Source organism: Carettochelys insculpta, chromosome 3, assembly GCF_033958435.1.
Source record: "Carettochelys insculpta isolate YL-2023 chromosome 3, ASM3395843v1, whole genome shotgun sequence".
NCBI lineage: Eukaryota > Metazoa > Chordata > Testudines > Carettochelyidae > Carettochelys > Carettochelys insculpta.
In genome coordinates this window covers 82,150,298-82,167,164 of record NC_134139.1, presented here as the reverse complement: position 1 = coordinate 82,167,164, position 16,867 = coordinate 82,150,298, and the positions used below count along the sequence as shown (strand labels likewise).

At 42.7% G+C, this 16,867-nt stretch overlaps 1 protein-coding gene across 13 annotated transcripts in view; it reads left to right on the top strand.

Moving 5' to 3' along the window:
- The window catches only part of AFDN (afadin, adherens junction formation factor), a 196,913-nt gene that overhangs the window by 118,611 nt on the left and 61,435 nt on the right, over window positions 1–16,867 (top strand). For 7 of the 13 annotated variants that reach the window (XM_074990246.1, XM_074990244.1, XM_074990240.1 and 4 more), the window contains exons 11-16: window positions 4,300–4,369; window positions 5,376–5,494; window positions 8,841–8,899; window positions 10,837–11,042; window positions 15,448–15,468; window positions 16,220–16,365. In XM_074990246.1, the coding sequence (XP_074846347.1) occupies window positions 4,300–4,369; window positions 5,376–5,494; window positions 8,841–8,899; window positions 10,837–11,042; window positions 15,448–15,468; window positions 16,220–16,365 (621 nt within the window). The remainder of the gene's footprint in view (window positions 1–4,299; window positions 4,370–5,375; window positions 5,495–8,840; window positions 8,900–10,836; window positions 11,043–15,447; window positions 15,469–16,219; window positions 16,366–16,867) is intronic. The other 6 variants (XM_074990248.1, XM_074990249.1, XM_074990247.1 and 3 more) reach the window with 1 other exon arrangement.

The following is a 16,867-nucleotide window of genomic DNA, read 5'->3' as shown; positions in this document are numbered from 1 at the left end:
CTATGTCACTGTCACCACACACACCCACCCACCAAATAAAGGGAAAACATTTCAGTATGGCTGTGTCTATATCTGCGCAGTATTTCAGAAAGACTGTCCCTCTTTCGAAAGAACAAAGGGAGCATCTACACGTGCCATTCACTCTTTCGATTTGAAGTCAAAGGAATGCAGCCCAGACATTGAAAGCCACAGCCCGATCCCATAGTGGGAAGAGCACCACCCATCGAAAAACAACGTCGAAAGAATATACGTGTAGACACTCCACAGTCCGCTCTTTCGAAAGAAGAGTCCTCCATGATGGCCCCCAGCTGGAGCGCACAGATGCCCTGCCCCGCCAAGCGGCACTCTATGACCCATGCGTCCGGCCACTCTTAAAGCCACACAGACCTGGAAACCCCATGGCAGGAAGCTGAGATCAGGCAAGCTGCAACAGCACAAACGCCCAGTAGCACACCTGTTCAGCCTCCCCTGATGACACCGACAGGCATATGGCCAGTGCCCAGGAGCCTTCTGAGCCCAGGGGCCCCCCCTCAGAGTCCCCACAGGGATCCCGGGAGTCCATCCCAGAAAAAAAGAAAAGGGGTCTCTCCTGGACAGACCATGAATTCTGAGACCTCCTGAGCCTCTGGAAAGAAGAGGAGGTACCCTGGGAAATGGGGGTTAAGTGGAGGAACACCGTAGCCTTTGCCCACCTGGCCCAGGGACTGATCAGCCAAGGCCACCTGGAGCAAACCCCAGAGCAAGTCTGAAGCAAAGTTAAGGAGCTCCGGCAGGGCTATGCCTGGGTCCAGGACAAGGCTGGATGCTCAGGGGCAGGTCCCTCCACCTGCCCCTACTATTGGAAGCTACACTGCATCCTGGGGTCGGGGACAGCTCCTCACCCACAGCGGTCCTGGACACCTCAGAGGACCAGCCTGAGCCGGAGCAGCAAGGACCACCCAGCCTGAGCCGGGGGCAGACACTATCTGGGACTGGTCCAATGAGGAGGACCACCTCGTCATCGACGTCACCTCACGGTCGTCCAGCCAGGCCACGGGGAGCCGAGTGTCCCTGGGGATCATTGAGGTTCCCCCCCCCAGTAAGTGCACAAAGGGGGCAGCACCCTGGTGGGCAGGGCGGGGGTGGCACCCCTGCCAGTGGACTGGGCACAGGCCCAGAAGCCCAGGGCCAGATACCCCGGCTGGCCACAGCCCTGAACACACCCCCTGCACCACCCAGTACCCAGACCCTTGGACAGCTCCAGGCACCCAGTTGCCCAATGGAACGTCCATGGGCTAACCAGCACCTGGGGATGGTTCCACCTGGGAGGAAGGCCCTGTGTGCACTTGATGCTGCAGGGATGCCATGCCCACTGTGGCCAGGCCCTGGGGGTGGGGGACAGGGGATGTGGGGCCTTTGTGGGTGGACTGGGGGACAAGGTTCTGCTCGGGAGACTGACATGCTATCCATCACCCCTTTCAGGTGCAGCAAACAAGGGTCCACACAATCCATTGGCTTCAGTGGTCCCCGAGAGCCCCCTGGAGGCGTTGTAAAGTGGGAAAGCACCTCCACGGGACTCTGCAGGAGCACATGGGCAACATGGCCTGGCTCCTGCCCTCCACATACCCCCCCCCCAGCTGCCCAACCCCCTGAGCCCCCCAACAGGCCCCCGAAAGGTCTTCCCTAGGTCTCCTGCTCACCCTCCACCCCACCCCCCACCGATGCCCCCTCTGCCATCTCACCACATCCCTACCTACTGGTGCTCCCTGCCCCATCCCAGCCCCACCATGGCACCCGCTCCCGGGGGGAAGGGGATCCCGGGACCAGCTGGGCTCTCGACCCACAACCCCTGTGCCCAAGTGACCCTCCCAGTTCTGGCCCCCTCACCATCCTCCTCCAAGTTTAGGCCCCCTGCCCCACAACATACATGGATGTCCTCCCGCCCACATTGTAAACAGCTGGACATTCAATACCACGGTTTATGGTTAATGTAGATAAATGTTTTTATTGTGCACCAATATTCGAGGCCCCATGAGGGGGTGAAGGCATGGGTGTGGTGGTGGTGGTGCATGTGCGGGGGGTGGGCATCGCAGGGGTCAGTGCGGCCCTGGGCTGAGGCTTACACGAAGGGCCTTCTGGATCTGGACACCATCGTGGTGCTCCTGGCAGCTGGCAACAGCAGCCAGCTGCTCAAACCCCATGGTGGCCTCAGCTGCCCACCCCTGGATCTAGGCATACCCCTTGCCCTCCACAATGTTGTGGAGGACGCAGCAGGTGCCCACCACTTGTGGGACATGGTGCATCCCCACTTCAAGGCGGGCAAGAAGGCACCACCAGCACCCCTTGAGGTGCCCAAATAACCGCTCAATCACGTGCCAGGGCTGGTTGAGGTGGGTGTAGAAGGCCTCCCTGCTGGCGTTGAGGTGGCTAGTGTGGGGTTGAGGTGGCCAGTATAGGGCAGCATCAACCACGGCAGTAGGGGGTATGCCACATCCACAGCCATGTTCCCAGCCGGCATCTCCCATTGGGGGATGAAGGCGCCATACGCCGGCACAGGCGGGAATTGCGGAAGACCCTGGCATCATGGGTTTGCCCTGACCAGCCCACATAGATGTCCATAAACCGGTCTTTGTGGTCCACCAGGGCCTGGAGGACCACCGAGTGGTAGCCCTTCCGGTTGATGTAGCGGCCGGTGCTGTGTGGTAGGGCGTGGATGAGGATGTGCGTCCTGTCCAGTGCACCAAAGCAGTTCGGGAGCCCCAACGAGGAGAAACCCCCAACGATGGCATCCAGGTCCCCGACGCAGACCACCCACTGCAGGAGCCTGGCATTTATGGCACGGACCACCTTCATGGGAGGGAGGCCATGCGCTCTCATGAGGGTGCGACAGGGTGTTCCCAGCCAGTGACCCCCTCCCGGTCCCCAATGGCTAGCAACCCTGAGGGGTCCCTGTGCCCATGGGCCCCCTTCCCATGGTGAGTGTGTGCCCTGGGCCTGGCTTACCTCCATGGGCACTGCTCTGACAGAGGCTTTGCCCACCCGGAACTGGTGCCCCATTGAGCGGTAGGAGTCTGGGGTGGCCAGTTTCCATACCGCAATTGCAACTTGCTTCTCGAAGGGGAGTGCAGGCCGCATGGTGGTGTCCTGCTGCCTCAGTGCAGGTGCCAGCCAGTGACAGAGCTCCTGGAAGGTGTCTCGGCTCATGGCGAAAGTTCTGGAGCCAGGTGGCATCATCCCATTGCTCCAGAACCAGTCACTCCTACCAGTCTGTGCCGCTGGGGTGGCTCCACAGGCAACGGGGTGCCAGGGGGCGGGATGCAGGCTGGGTGAGCTCAGTGTCCTCAGGGCGACTGTTCTATCTCCCAAGGAGGAGGGGAGTGGCTGCGGCGACCATGCAGACGTTGTGGGCAACATTGCCCACAATCTCTGCATCCAGTGTGAGGAGCAGCGTGTCGTCGGCCCTCGTGCTGTTGCACTGCGGTCTGCATTGCTCCTGGCAGCTCGGCAGGCCTCAGCAGCTAGTGCAGGGTGGGGGAACCGAAGTGGGGCCCTTTAAGGCGGTGTCTGGCTGCAGGCCCCAGAAGGGCTTGGCAGCCATGTGACCCTGTCTGCAGCATCTCCACCTGCTTTCTTTTGAAAGAGCACTAATACACGTGTGGATGCTCCCTTTCAAAATAATGGGACAGGGTCTTTGAAAGAGGGGGTTGGAACTGCGGTCCGTCTTTGCCGCGTGGTTGTGTTCTTTCGAAAGCCAGTATATCGATTTCTGGCTTTTGATTTTGCCCTTTTAATGGTGGGCTCCTGTGTAGACACAGCCTAATTGAAATTGACATATATGTAAAGTAAGAAAAGAGCTGTTCAAGAACCTGTTAAAATTGTATGTTAGAGTATATAGTTTTGTCAAACGTAAAAATAAGCAATTTGTGATTTAATGGTCAAAAGCTTTCTGTTCTTGAACCTCAACACCCTTGGTCATTATATTTTCTTTATCTGACCCCCATAGCTTCCTCCAGCTGTGAAAATTTAAGTAGATAAATATGTGTTTTTTAAAATAAATTTTAATCAAAGCCCATTATTTTACACAACTGAAAATTTAAACCAATAAAAAAAAAATAAACTGAATTCTACCAAGCTTGAGTGTAAAGTTTTCCGATAAATACAGTATTTTAGATGTATATGTTAAAAATAATTTGATGTGACAGAGTGGTTTGGTTTGCAGTGCATTTGCTTAGCTGTCCTTTACACTGTTTGTTTATACTTCGTATCTGCTGTTTCTTGCTAAGAGTTACGAGAGAGGGGTTTTGGTCTTAATTTTTTCAGGATTGTTCAAGAAACAACATTTGATCTGGAGGGAGATGTTCACAGTGGAACTGCATTACCAGTGAGCAAGGTATCAAACTGTGACTATACTGGTCAAACCATTGTGTTAATATTTATGATTACAGATTATTCATGAGTCTCACCAATTAGGAAATATTGTGTAATTCTTGAGTGGCACTAGATGAGGTTTTCAGACAAGTGACTTTTTATATGTATACATAAAATCTCATAAACTTTCTGTTTATGGGGAGAAAAGAATTAGGAATATCACTGCAATTTTAAGGAATGTGTCAGAGGTTTGGAGTATTAGCATGAATTCTGGAAGAAATGGCATACAGGATGGGAATGGTTACGTGGTCAAAGCTGTGTGAGCAAATGAAATTGGGGGAAAATGAATTGTAAATCCACTTTTAAACTGAAACCTAATGCTGACTCTTGCTTACCTATAAAGAAGAAATAATGGAGTTATGTGCCCTTTTATACTACTTTAAAGTCTGTAAAGAATAGCAAGATCTAAAAAAAATAGGAGTGTTTCCTGTTAATCATTAGTGATTCAGGTTCCATCTAACTCAAGGGGGGTCTAAATTTTGGAATGTTAATGAAATTGCAGCATACATTGTGAGTAAAAACACTGAGAAATTGAGTAGAGGGGTCTTTTATCATACTTACGAAAAGCTTATTTTATTACTGCAGTTTTTTTAACCTCTAACATCTTGGAGAAAGGCAGCTTGTTATTCCTCATTTTGAAATTATTATATATAAAAGCAGTTTTAAGCAAGAATCTGAAGAAAGTTTGTGCCATGCTGAGTACTGTTACTGACTTTCTGTTAATGTTAATTTTGTTGCTTTCGAAATTCCTGCCTTTACACTGTGAAAAATTTGTTGGTAATTGGCTGCTGTGTTGTTTTGAAAATTTCCTTTTGGTGAGAACGCATGCTGCATTGCAGTCTTCTGTCCTGCAGTCTTCTCTTGCCTGTCCGTTTCTGGCAGCCTTGAATTAATAAGCTTTTTCATATTGATCAACATGAGTCTTGGCTGATCTGATGTTTAAAAATTTGTCGTCTTGTTTGAGTTAGAGCACCAACAGACTGGATGGTGACAGAACTCCATCAGCATCCAGTACAGCTGAACGAGGAATGGTGAAGCCAATGATTAGACTGGAACAGCAGCAAGATTATCGCAGACAGGGTGGCAGGTAGGAAATATATATATTCTATCATTTCTAATGTCAAACACACTTCTTTTGGGGAGAAACAAGGAGCAAGGTCTCATGAAGATGTATTAAAATGGTAGGGTGGTCTCTTTGTGGTCTATGAAAAAGTGTTTCATGAAGAGATCCACCCTAATGCTTTTCGTACAAAGGATAACAATTAAGAAAATATTAAAACATTTTATTACTGTGGATTTTTCTATAATCTGTTTCCAGGTGAATTGATATTTTCTGAATTCATTAGAACATTATTGATTTATTTTATCATTTAAATATCTCTAATGGAGTATAATAATAGGTACAGAATTTCTTGGCATCTGTTGGCTGGGCATCCACATTTGTCAACTGTGGGCTGTTATGCCCCATATTCAGACAACAAAACACAGCTGTAGGTTGCTTTTAGTAGTTATAGTAGTCAGTTGCAGGATATGTAGATAGACAATTCCAGCCTCTTAACATTTGTCTTCTTTAATTTATAAAACATTTAGCAGAGTTTGGTAAAAACAAAGTATGATTGTCAGTGTGAGTCTTCATAAAACCTATTTCTTATTGCGTTTTTACGCTTAATTTGGCAGTGTTTATGTTCCTGTCTATGTACCTCACTAGGATTGGACTTCCTCTTTAACAGATGCCTTTTTATCTCTCATAGCTTCTTTTACGTGGTTGTTAAGCCATGGTGGTTCTTTTTTTAGGTCTCTGACATTTTAATTTGGGGGTATACATTTAAGTTGGGCCTCTATTATGGTATCCTTGAAAAGTTTCCGTGCAACTTGCAGGGATTTTACTCTAGTCACTGTGCCTTTTAATTTCTGTTTAACTAACGTCCTACTTTTTGTGTAATGCCCCTTTTTGAAATTAAATGCCAGAATGTCGGACTGACGAGGTATTCTTCCCACCACAGGAATGTTAAATTGTTATGTTATCGCTGTTCCCAAGCGGTCCTGTGATAGTTACCTCCTGGACCAGATCCTGTGCTCCACTCAGTACTAAATAGAGAATTGCCTCTCCGCTGGTGGGTTCCTGTACTAGCTGCTCCAAGAAGCAGTCATTTAAGGCATTGAGAAATTTTATCTCTGCATCTCATCCTGAGTTGACTTGTACCTGGTCAATATGAGGATAATTGAAATCCCCTATAATTGTTGAACTTTTTATTGCCATAGCCTCTTTAATCTCCCTTAACATTTCAACGTCACTATCACTGTCCTGGTCAAAACAAAAAAGCAGTCACGTAGCACTTTAAAGACTAACAAAATAATTAATTAGGTGATGAGCTTTCGTGGCACAGAAAGCTCATCACCTAATAAATTATTTTGTTAACTTTTAAAGTGCTGAGTGACTGCTTTTTTGTTTTGATGGAATACAGACTAACATAGCTGTATCTCTGTGACTCTGCTGGTCAGGTGGTCGATAATATATCCCTACTGCTATATTCTTATTAGAGAATGGAATTACTATCCATAGTGATTCTGTGGAACATTTTGATTCATTTAAGGTTTTTACTTCATTTGATTCTACATTATCTTTCACATACAGTGCCACTCCACCACCCACATGACCTATTCAGTTGTTCTGATATATTTCATATCCTGGTATGATTGTGTCCTACTGATTGCCCTCATTCCACCAGGTTTCTGTGATGCCTATCATGTCAGTCTCTTCCTTTAATGTGAGGTACTCGAGTTTGCCCATCTTATTAGTTAGACTTCTAGCATTCATGTAGAAGCACTTCAAAAAATTGCCACTGTTTGTTTGCTGTTCCCTGATGTATTAGATTCTTTTACATGTGAGCGTTTGTCTGATCTGGTGCATATTGTATCATCTCCCCGCCTCTTTCTGACTAAAATCTAGAGAATCTCTATCAATGGCCTCTCCTCTAAGAGCAGTCTGTCCAATCCACGTGCTCCTCCACACCAGTCAGCTTTCCCCCATCTCTTAATTTAAAAACTGCTCTATGACCTTTTTGAATGTTTTAGTGTTTAGATTCTTCTGAGCATTTAATCCACAAGGATTATCATTCTTTGGTGGATGATTGTAGAGCACTTTGTGGGTGAGCTTGTTTTTTCTTAGCAATTAAGCTAAGTTGCAGTCCACAGGTGTGTCCTGTGCATATCTCTCTTTCCTTCACCCAGCTTGAGGAATCTTCCATCATTTTCCCTGTTTTCGGTAAAGAAAAGGAAACTTCTGGCTGTGTGGATTTCCTCCTGTTCCTCTTCACTCTAGTGAACTGCAGCCTGTGCATCATTATCTGTCTCCATCTACGTAGAATGCTGCTATGACCTCTGGCTTCTGGTGTTTGTGAACTTCCAGACTTCTTTTTGATTTCCTTTTGCCTCAGCTCCTTGGTAGCCACCTTTTTTGATTCCTTGAATACTGGTGGTTCCTGAAGCTGTCTGTCTTAACAGTAATTGAAGTGCAGCTATATATTTCATTGTGCGAATAAGGGGGGAAATTAATCATGCACTTTAGAGATTGTGAATAATTAGTTAGGTAATCTTAACCACCATTAAATATCCTTTATGTAGGTGTCATGGTTAATGCTGACTGGTTCAAAATTTAATAGAGTTTAAATATTTCAGTACGTACTGCCTACAAATCTGTTTTTTATCTTTATCTTGTAATCACTTTTAAGTTTAAGTGACTTTTTTGCTGAGCAACCTCATAATAAAAAAATTAGTCTGTATGAAATAATGTCTCTCTGACTTAGTTTTTGGTGAGCTGGAATGCTATTTTAATGTGCAGAAGGAGAAAGTTTGTTCATGTGTTGTCAGAGCAAACTGTAGCTAAGTCTGTTTAACTTTAGACCTGTGATGAAGCGCTCTCTCAAAATTTGGTTCTACTTTGAGAAGTGGCTATGTAAAAATGTCACTTGCTTTTGCTCAATGGACTTTTTTTTCCCATATGCATGCAGAATCCCATGTGTGTTAGCAGCAAAAATTGGCTTTATTTCTGTTAGCCTTGCAGAGCCAGGACTGATAGGAGCTAGTGAGCTAGCTTCTCTTCTGTCTTATGTTTCATTAATAGAACCATTTACTGAGTTCAGACAGCCTGTTGGAACCTTCAGAGACAAAGGTGTTACACAGTTGTCACTGAATGCGAGAACATTTTAATATGATGCATAAGTAGTAAAGTACACAGCTTGACTTTTAGATCATTGGTTAAATTTATAAGGCTGAATGTTAAAAATGCCAGGTTTATTGCAAGCTTGACATGATAAAGAAGTCATTAATGCAGTAAATAGTGGACTCATAAAGCCAATTTTTGTCGCTTTGCGGGACAAGGTATTTAGGTGAAGAGTAAGGGATTTTTTTTTATGTCTTTTCTTTTCCTTCAGACATCAGGAGGTTGGTCCAGAGCTGATACTACCTGCAAGCATTGAATTCAAGGAAAGTTGTGAGTATTTAATAAAGCTTTAACAGCTATTTAAAATAAAACATTGAATAAAGCGATAAGATAGTCAGTAACTTAAAAATGGGTGTTTATTTTACCAATATGGTTGGCTTGGTGGAGAGGGAAGAAAACATTATTTCAGGACTAAATGGGTCCCTGTTTCATTTGTTGCAACCACATTGATATTCCCTGTCTCCAAAATAAATTAAATTAGAACCAAAGTTGTTAGAAAAGAGATTAGGTTGAAACCATCCCCCTTATAAAAAGGTCCTCATACACTGGCTTGTAAGTTAATAATGAACTTGGTCTTGGTTATAGAGTATCAATTTAAAACATTGCTTTACACAGTATTACCTCTTTTTACTGTTAGGCTATGTCTATGCTAGCATTCTTCTTTCGAAAGAGGCATGCAAGTGAGGTAAATCGAATGTGCAAGTGAGGTGCAGATTTACATATCTGGCAACTCTGCGTATTCTTTCAAACGAAGAAAAGCAGTGTAGACTCAGCTCTTTTGAAAATAAACCCTGCTTTCGAAGGAATCTTATTTCTGTTCTTTTTTTAAAAAAAGAAATAAGGGTTCTTTTGAAAACAGGGTTTATTTTCAAAAGAGCTGCATCTACACTGCTTTTCTTTGTTTGAAAGAATATGCAAATGAGGTGCCCGATATGTAAATATGTACCTCATTTGCATTTTTGATTTACCTCATTTGTATGCCTCCTTTGAAAGAGGAATGCTAATGTAGACATAGCTTCAGAAATCCTGTAGACTCAGCTTTACTATGATATTGGGTTTTTTAAAACTTCCACCAGTTGTATAATAAATTTCAGATCAATGATTGAAACTTCATATTTTTGAAAGCATTACATATGCCATTTGATGAGCAACTAGAGGCACCATTCTGACAGTAGTTTACAGTAAAAGAGGTTTTGTAGGGACACAGTGAAAAGGGAAATTTTTATTCACTTGATACAGTAGAACCTCTGTTATGAACACTTAGGGCTTGTCTACACTTGCCCCAACTTCGAAGGGGGCTTGTTAATCAGGGTGAAGGGAGATATTAATTAAGTGATGCGGTGAATATGCAGCACTTCATTAGGCTAATTCTCCCCCATCACAACTTCGAAGCACTGGCATGCATGGAGCTGGGGGCACTTTGAAGTACACGCGCTACTTTAAGTGTTTTTACTTGTCAAAAAGTAGCATTGGACACTTGGAAGTTGCTGTGGGGGAGAATTAGCCTAATGAAGAGCTGTATATTCACTGCAGCACTTCATTAGTGATATCCCATCATCCTGGCTAACATGCCCCCTTCGAAGTTGGAGGTAAGTTTAGATCCAGCCTTAAAGAAAGGAGTTTTTAACTCTGAAATGTTTCTAATTTTGAACAAAATGTTGTCATTCTTTCAGAAGTTTGTAATTTAATGTTGACTTAATACAGCTGTGAAGCTTTAATGCAGGAGGAAAATGCTGCTTTTCACCATGTTAATTTAAATGAAACAAGCACAGTTTTATTACTTTGACAAATCTTCTTAAACTTTCGCTTAGTTTTATAGTGGTTTTTGTTTAACAGAGTATTCCACTGTAATTTGTTGTTGTTATTGCTGCTGCTGCTGTTTGGTCTTTGCTGCTACCTGATTGAATGCTTCAGGTTCCAAATGAGGTGTGTGGTCAACCAATCAGTCCATAACTCTGGTGTTTTGTAATGCTGAGCTTCTGCTGTATATAAATGGGAAATAATGTAGATCCATTTCCTTCTACATAAAGTTTCTTAGGACAAAACACCTAGCTGTAAGCTATTTTATTAGTTGCAGTGCATAGTTTAGACAAATAGGAAACATCTGAGTTAAATAAAACAAAAACAGAAGAACCCTATTTTCTTTCTTCATTGAATATGAAGTTCTATTCTTTCTATCCTTCAGTAATTTATTTTTGTTTCCACAGCTGAAGATTCCTTCTTATCTGCCATTATTAACTATACCAACAGCTCAACTGTTCATTTTAAATTATCACCTACTTATGTATTATACATGACATGTCGGTATGTATTGTCGAACCAATACAGACCTGACATCAGTCCTACTGAGCGTACGCACAAAGTCATTGCAATAGTCAACAAGATGGTGAGCATGATGGAAGGAGTTATACAGGTGAGTTTTTATCTTCAGTGACATGTCAGAAGAATTTTAAAATATGTATTGCAGACTATAATTTAAAATTCTTCATAAAAGTCCCACCCCCCACTCTAGGGTTTTCCCTGAAAAAGTTGCTGAGTACCAGCCTGCAATGTATTTTTCTCTTGTAAAGTTTTTTTGTTTTTGTTTTTTTTTCCTCTTGTGAGATGGTAAACTAACTTCCCTCAGGAAAAGTGTGTACCTTTGATGAATACCTATATGGCAAGAGCAGAAGATTTCCCCCACCACCACCACCACCACATTGTTGCCCCATTCTTCATAGCAAGCAAGCAAAAAAAAAAATCACACCTCACAGTTCTAAAACTGTCTTTTTCTATTAAGTATTTGATCTATGACCAATTCTGGTGTGAATTGTAAATTTTTTTTTAAGTAATGGCTGGTAAATACAGGTGTTTATATTGGTTGGTTGGGTGTTGTATAGAAAATGCTTTAGTTTAAAAAAGGAATGTAATTATTGAACTTTAGTCCTGTTCCTCTTACTGTGTACATACAAAGATGTTACAGTATTTTTTCAAATATGCTGATATTGCTATGTCTTTCACAAAGAGATAGCCGGATAAAAGTTTTAGTATATAATATGAAACATGATCCTGCATTCCTTGTGTGTATACAAATCTCACCGAAGCCTTTAGCATTTTTGCCTTTACAAGGAAGGCAGGACCAGATCCACAGTTTAGACTTTGTCTAGAAAGGAACATTTTGTACTGCCTCTTCACTTTTGTTAAAATATGCCTCTATTTTATTTAATTTTACCATAATATCTTGATATTTATAATATTTCATGTGTTGTTAATAGCACTAATTTAGTTGAAGATTTTTCTCCATTGAGAGCCTCAAAATCCATATTCTTTGTAGTACGTAAAACACAAGATTACATAAGTATTCTGTTTAAAATCAGTACATCAACTTCATATAATTGTGGATTATCATTTATGTATTCAGTCATGCCAAGAGGCTCAGGTCCCCATTTTGCTAGGCATTGTACAAACATACAACAAAGAGATGGAAGCCCTGCCCCAAAAGAACTTGTAGTCTACGTGCCCAAGAGTAAACAGGAAGATAAAACAAATAGATGGTTTGCTGACCGCAACGTTTTATTATGTTCCAACTGTTATACATTTTGTTGGCATTAGAGTGGAGAAGAGTTTTAAGACTTTTTAAGTTTAAGACAATGATGAAGTGACTTTGCAGAAGTTTACAAAATGTTCCTCCCTTGCATAAGTTGACACTGGAGAAAGTGCAGTAACGTTTGTAAGAATTTTTATGAAAATGAAATGAAGACTTAACATGTGAAGAATACAGCAGATGTCTCAAAATAATAAGGGATAAGAGATGGGTAAGCCATAGTTTGTGAGGAGCCCTAAAAGTGAAGAATTTGTTTTGAGTTTGATGTGGTCATGAAGGGCTAGGAAGCTGAGGGATTGAAAGAGTGATACAGATTGAAGTGGCAAACCAGGTAAATTCTCTTCAGAACAATTTTGAAAGGATATAAGTAGACAAAGATGGAATTCATCTTGGCCATAGTGGAGGGGGATGTAGCAGACAAGATAGAAATAAAGACATCTTAGATAAGATATTTAGCTGAATCTAGTTTGAATGCAGAAGAGAGGCTTGATCTTGCACGTATTATCCAGAATGAAGTGGCGGGTTACAGACATAGTCTGGATGTGAACATCTGCAGAGAGGCCTGAGTCAAAGATGATGCCCAGGTTTGGGCATGAGTGATATGGTACTTGTTTCCCACAGTGACTGAGAAAGAAGAGGTGGGATGTTTGGGAGCGAAAGAAGAAGAGCTGTGTTTTGTCTGTGTTAAGCTTAAATTGACAGCTGGACAGAGAGAAGGTGACATTTTAGTTTTGATGAAATGAGTTAAGTGAGGAGCAGAGGGGTTGATCTGAGGCACCTCACTATAGAGATAATACTTGAAATTAAGAATGAGATGACTTGGATGGACAGACACACATACACACAAAAGAGAGAAGATTAGGCTAATCCTCTGAACAAGTGATTACAGAGTTAGGAGAAGAACCAGGAAAGGTCACTCATGGTAGACAAGCGTGTGTGGTGGGGGGAGCAAAATTTCACAATGAGCATGGTTAAGTGTACTCAATGTGGCTGGCAGGTTAAGGTGAATAAAGACAGAATATGCAAGTTGTGAGTTTTGGCCAGGAAGTGTTCACTACAGGTATTGTGAGCTGTTGGTGGAAGCTGGTTTGGAGGAACGTTAAGAATGCAGTTAGAGAGTGTTTATTCAGTGAGCCAAGAAATGAATGGACACTACAGTAGACCCTCGATTTACATGAGGGTTCCATTTCCATGAACCCTCGTGTAACCTAAATGTTGGGTAAGTAGGGGGCAGCTTTTTCCCTAGAGGAAAGCATGTTGCAAGGTAAGTCCTGGGGTGTGGGGTGGGGCAGTTGGGGAGGCTAGCAGTGGGCTGTGGCTGTGGGAAGAGGCTAGGGGGGTTAAGCCGGTGGGGGGGGCGGGTTAGAACTGTGTGGGGTGGGGTGTGGAGCTGAACCAGAGCTGCAGGGGGTGTTGATCCAGAGCCATACCTGAGGTTAGTGAGTCAGGCTGTGGGAAGTTTGAACTGGGGCCGGGGGAATGGAACCGGAGCCGTGCGCTGGGGGTTTGAACTGGGGAGGGGTGGGGGTTGAACTGGGTCTGCAGGATGGAACCTAAGCTGCATGGGTGGGGGTTTAAACTGGAGTCACATGTGAGGGGTGAGGGCTGAGACAGGGCTGGAGGCAGCGGATTTTGAGTTGCGTTTAACTTGCATTAATGCGAGTAAAGCGCAACTCGAAATCACGTATTTCGAGGGTTTACTGTACTTGGAGAAGCAAAGAATCAAGGATGGAGGGCTTTTAAGATGGGAAAATTTAAGTCAAGCTTGTACAGTGAGGGCAAAAATTTTGAGGAGAGGCTGAGGAGAAAGATAAATGATATTGATGAGTGAGGAAAGTGAGGTAGATAAGATGAGAAACCTTGAGCCAAAGTGAGGAGGTAGAGGAGCAAAGCACACAAACATCTGTGCCAGGGACTGGAAAGAGCAGACACTAGTCAACATTGTGATTTGTTCTCTATCATAATTATAGAGCAACTTAAGTCTTCTATAACAGCAACAAAGCGTCCTGTGGCACCTTATAGACTAACAGAAAAAGTTTTGAGCATGAGCTTTCGTGAGCACAGACTCACTTCATCAGATGCTGGTCCTGATGAAGTGAGTCTGTGCTCATGAAAGCTCATGCTCAAAACTTTTCTGTTAGTCTGTAAGGTGCCACAGGACCCTTGGTTGCTGTTACAGATCCACACTAACACGGCTACCCCTCTGATACTTAAGTGTTCTAGTGTCACTTTCTTAAAATTATATTGTGAATAATTTTTGGTGGTAGGAATGATAAATAGCACAAATGATTAAGATTTCAAATGATTGAGGGGAGTAATTTTATGGAAGGGTATGCAAAGGTTGAGTAATGAAGTAAAATATAAATTTGAATAACACTATAGCAACCTTCCTTCATTGTTTTATAAGCAAACCTATTTTTGTGTGTTGCTGGTCTTGGGTCATATTTTGTTGCTGACCCTCCAAGGTTTCTAAGTGTCTTTCAGTGTGAGTTTCTCCTTTGTAGTTAATAACTATTGGTCATATCTCAGTTCAGAGTTCTCTGGGGGACAGTTTCCAGTGGACATTGAGTTAGAATTGGCAATGTCAATCAACACATTAGAAATAAAAATCTTAAGGAAATAGTTAAGAGTTTTGTTGTCAATTGACAATTCATCTTAATATGTATTAGGCATCTATTAATTAAAGTAGAAGGCAAAATAGAGTGTAGGGTGCAGAAGTTTGGAAGTTGTCAGTACAGTATTTTATTTGACACTATTTTTCATTGTGTTAAAAAAAAAAATCCAAAGCATTGTTTTAAATTGAAAACCATTCTGTTCACCCTTTGTGTTTTAATTTTTCTTTTGTCCCTGTTTGTGTTTGTACATTGTCTTCATTTCAGTAGTGTGGGCAAGTAGCTCTCTGGAATTAGCGTTCATGCTGCTACAGAGTGACTTGGCAGATGCTCTACAGGAAATCTGTGGTGCACTGACTCTGAAACAGCTTGCAGTTCAAGGGCATTCCTTGAACTAATTATCCCAAGTTGGCACTTTGGTTCTTTACTGTCATATTACTGGGTCCATCTAAAGTGTCAGTGGTCTCAGTTGTATCACAGCCACTAATTAATTGTAATTAGGTAGATGTGTGAACGTAAGTGTTATACCTTCATATTTAGTGTTTGATTTCTGAAACTACCATGATTGTTCACAAGTTTCTTTCTTCTATTCTGTTTGATTTCCTTCGTCCGTTTTTCTCCAGGAGGTAGACCAGGTTGATCAGGTAGGATATACTGCTGGGAACTGATCCTAGCTATATTGGCTTAGCTCAGTTTCTCATGCTGCTTTCATGTCAAAATACAATACTCAAACAGCTGGACTGAACAGTTCATAACACTCATTCAGCAACTGGAACATGCAGTACTAAAATTCTTTTTGACTTTGCAACCTTTATCAGCATTCCATAATTTCTGCTTAACGCACTTCAATGTGGATATGAAATGACCAAAGTTCTTTTTCTTCCCTTTATTTATTTATTTTTGTCTGTGGTTCCTATTCTTTGGATCTCATCTGAGGTTGCCTAGCCTGGCATTTGTGGTCGGGATATGGTGAGATAGATCAGTACTCGATACGGAGTTGCTTGGTGTCAAAGCCAGTGACTAGCAGTATCAGGGTGGCAGCGGTAACAGCAAATAGGTGCTTATGCACACGCAGATTACCAGATAACGCATACAGCTAAGCTTTCAGCATTGCATAATTGATGCTAATGCCATTATTCCCTTTATTTCACTAATGGCAACTGGACAGAATTTTGTTTATATTGCATATATGTAAAATGTAACTATTTTTTTGAATAATTGCAGCATTATCATTTGTTTTATATCTATATAAAATACTTTGCACATATCTGGTATCTGAGGTATGTTTAAAATGGGAAATGTACTGGTCTATCTTTGGAGCTTTGAATCTAATAATTTCTGAAGAGAAAGTACCTGCCCTGTAGTATTTGCTACTTTTTTTTTTTTAACTTACAGAAACAGAAGAATATTGCTGGGGCACTTGCCTTTTGGATGGCAAATGCATCTGAATTGCTCAATTTCATTAAGCAAGACCGTGACCTTAGCCGAATTACTTTAGATGCACAAGATGTTCTGGCACATTTGGTTCAAATGGCTTTCAAGTGAGTGCACTAGAATTTTATTTTGTATATTTGTCATATGGACATATTGGGTTTTATTTCTTTTCTTTTGAAAAGTATTGTGCATTTTTTCTAAGTTCTAGATGGCATGATTTTTTAGTGGCATTTCTTTAACAGTGGTTTCAATACATGGGTAGTAGACAAGGATTACATTACATCTTAGGGTACATCTTCACTAGTGGGGACACTCAAAATTGAACTTAGAGGATGCCCTTGTTGACTGCAATACTCCTACCCCCTGTAATGAGTAAGGGAAGTTGACAGGGGCCCAAGTTCCCTCTGGCCACCCTTAGTGGAGACAATGCAGAAGCCTGAATTAAGATATCGTAGAATCACAGAGCTGGAAGGGACCTCAAGAGGTCATCGAGTCCAGCCCCCTGCTTCAAGCAGGATCGACCCCAACTAAGTCATCCCAGCCATGATTATGTCAGTCTGGAACTTAAAAACCTCTTGGGATGGAGATTCCACCACCTCTCTAGGCAAA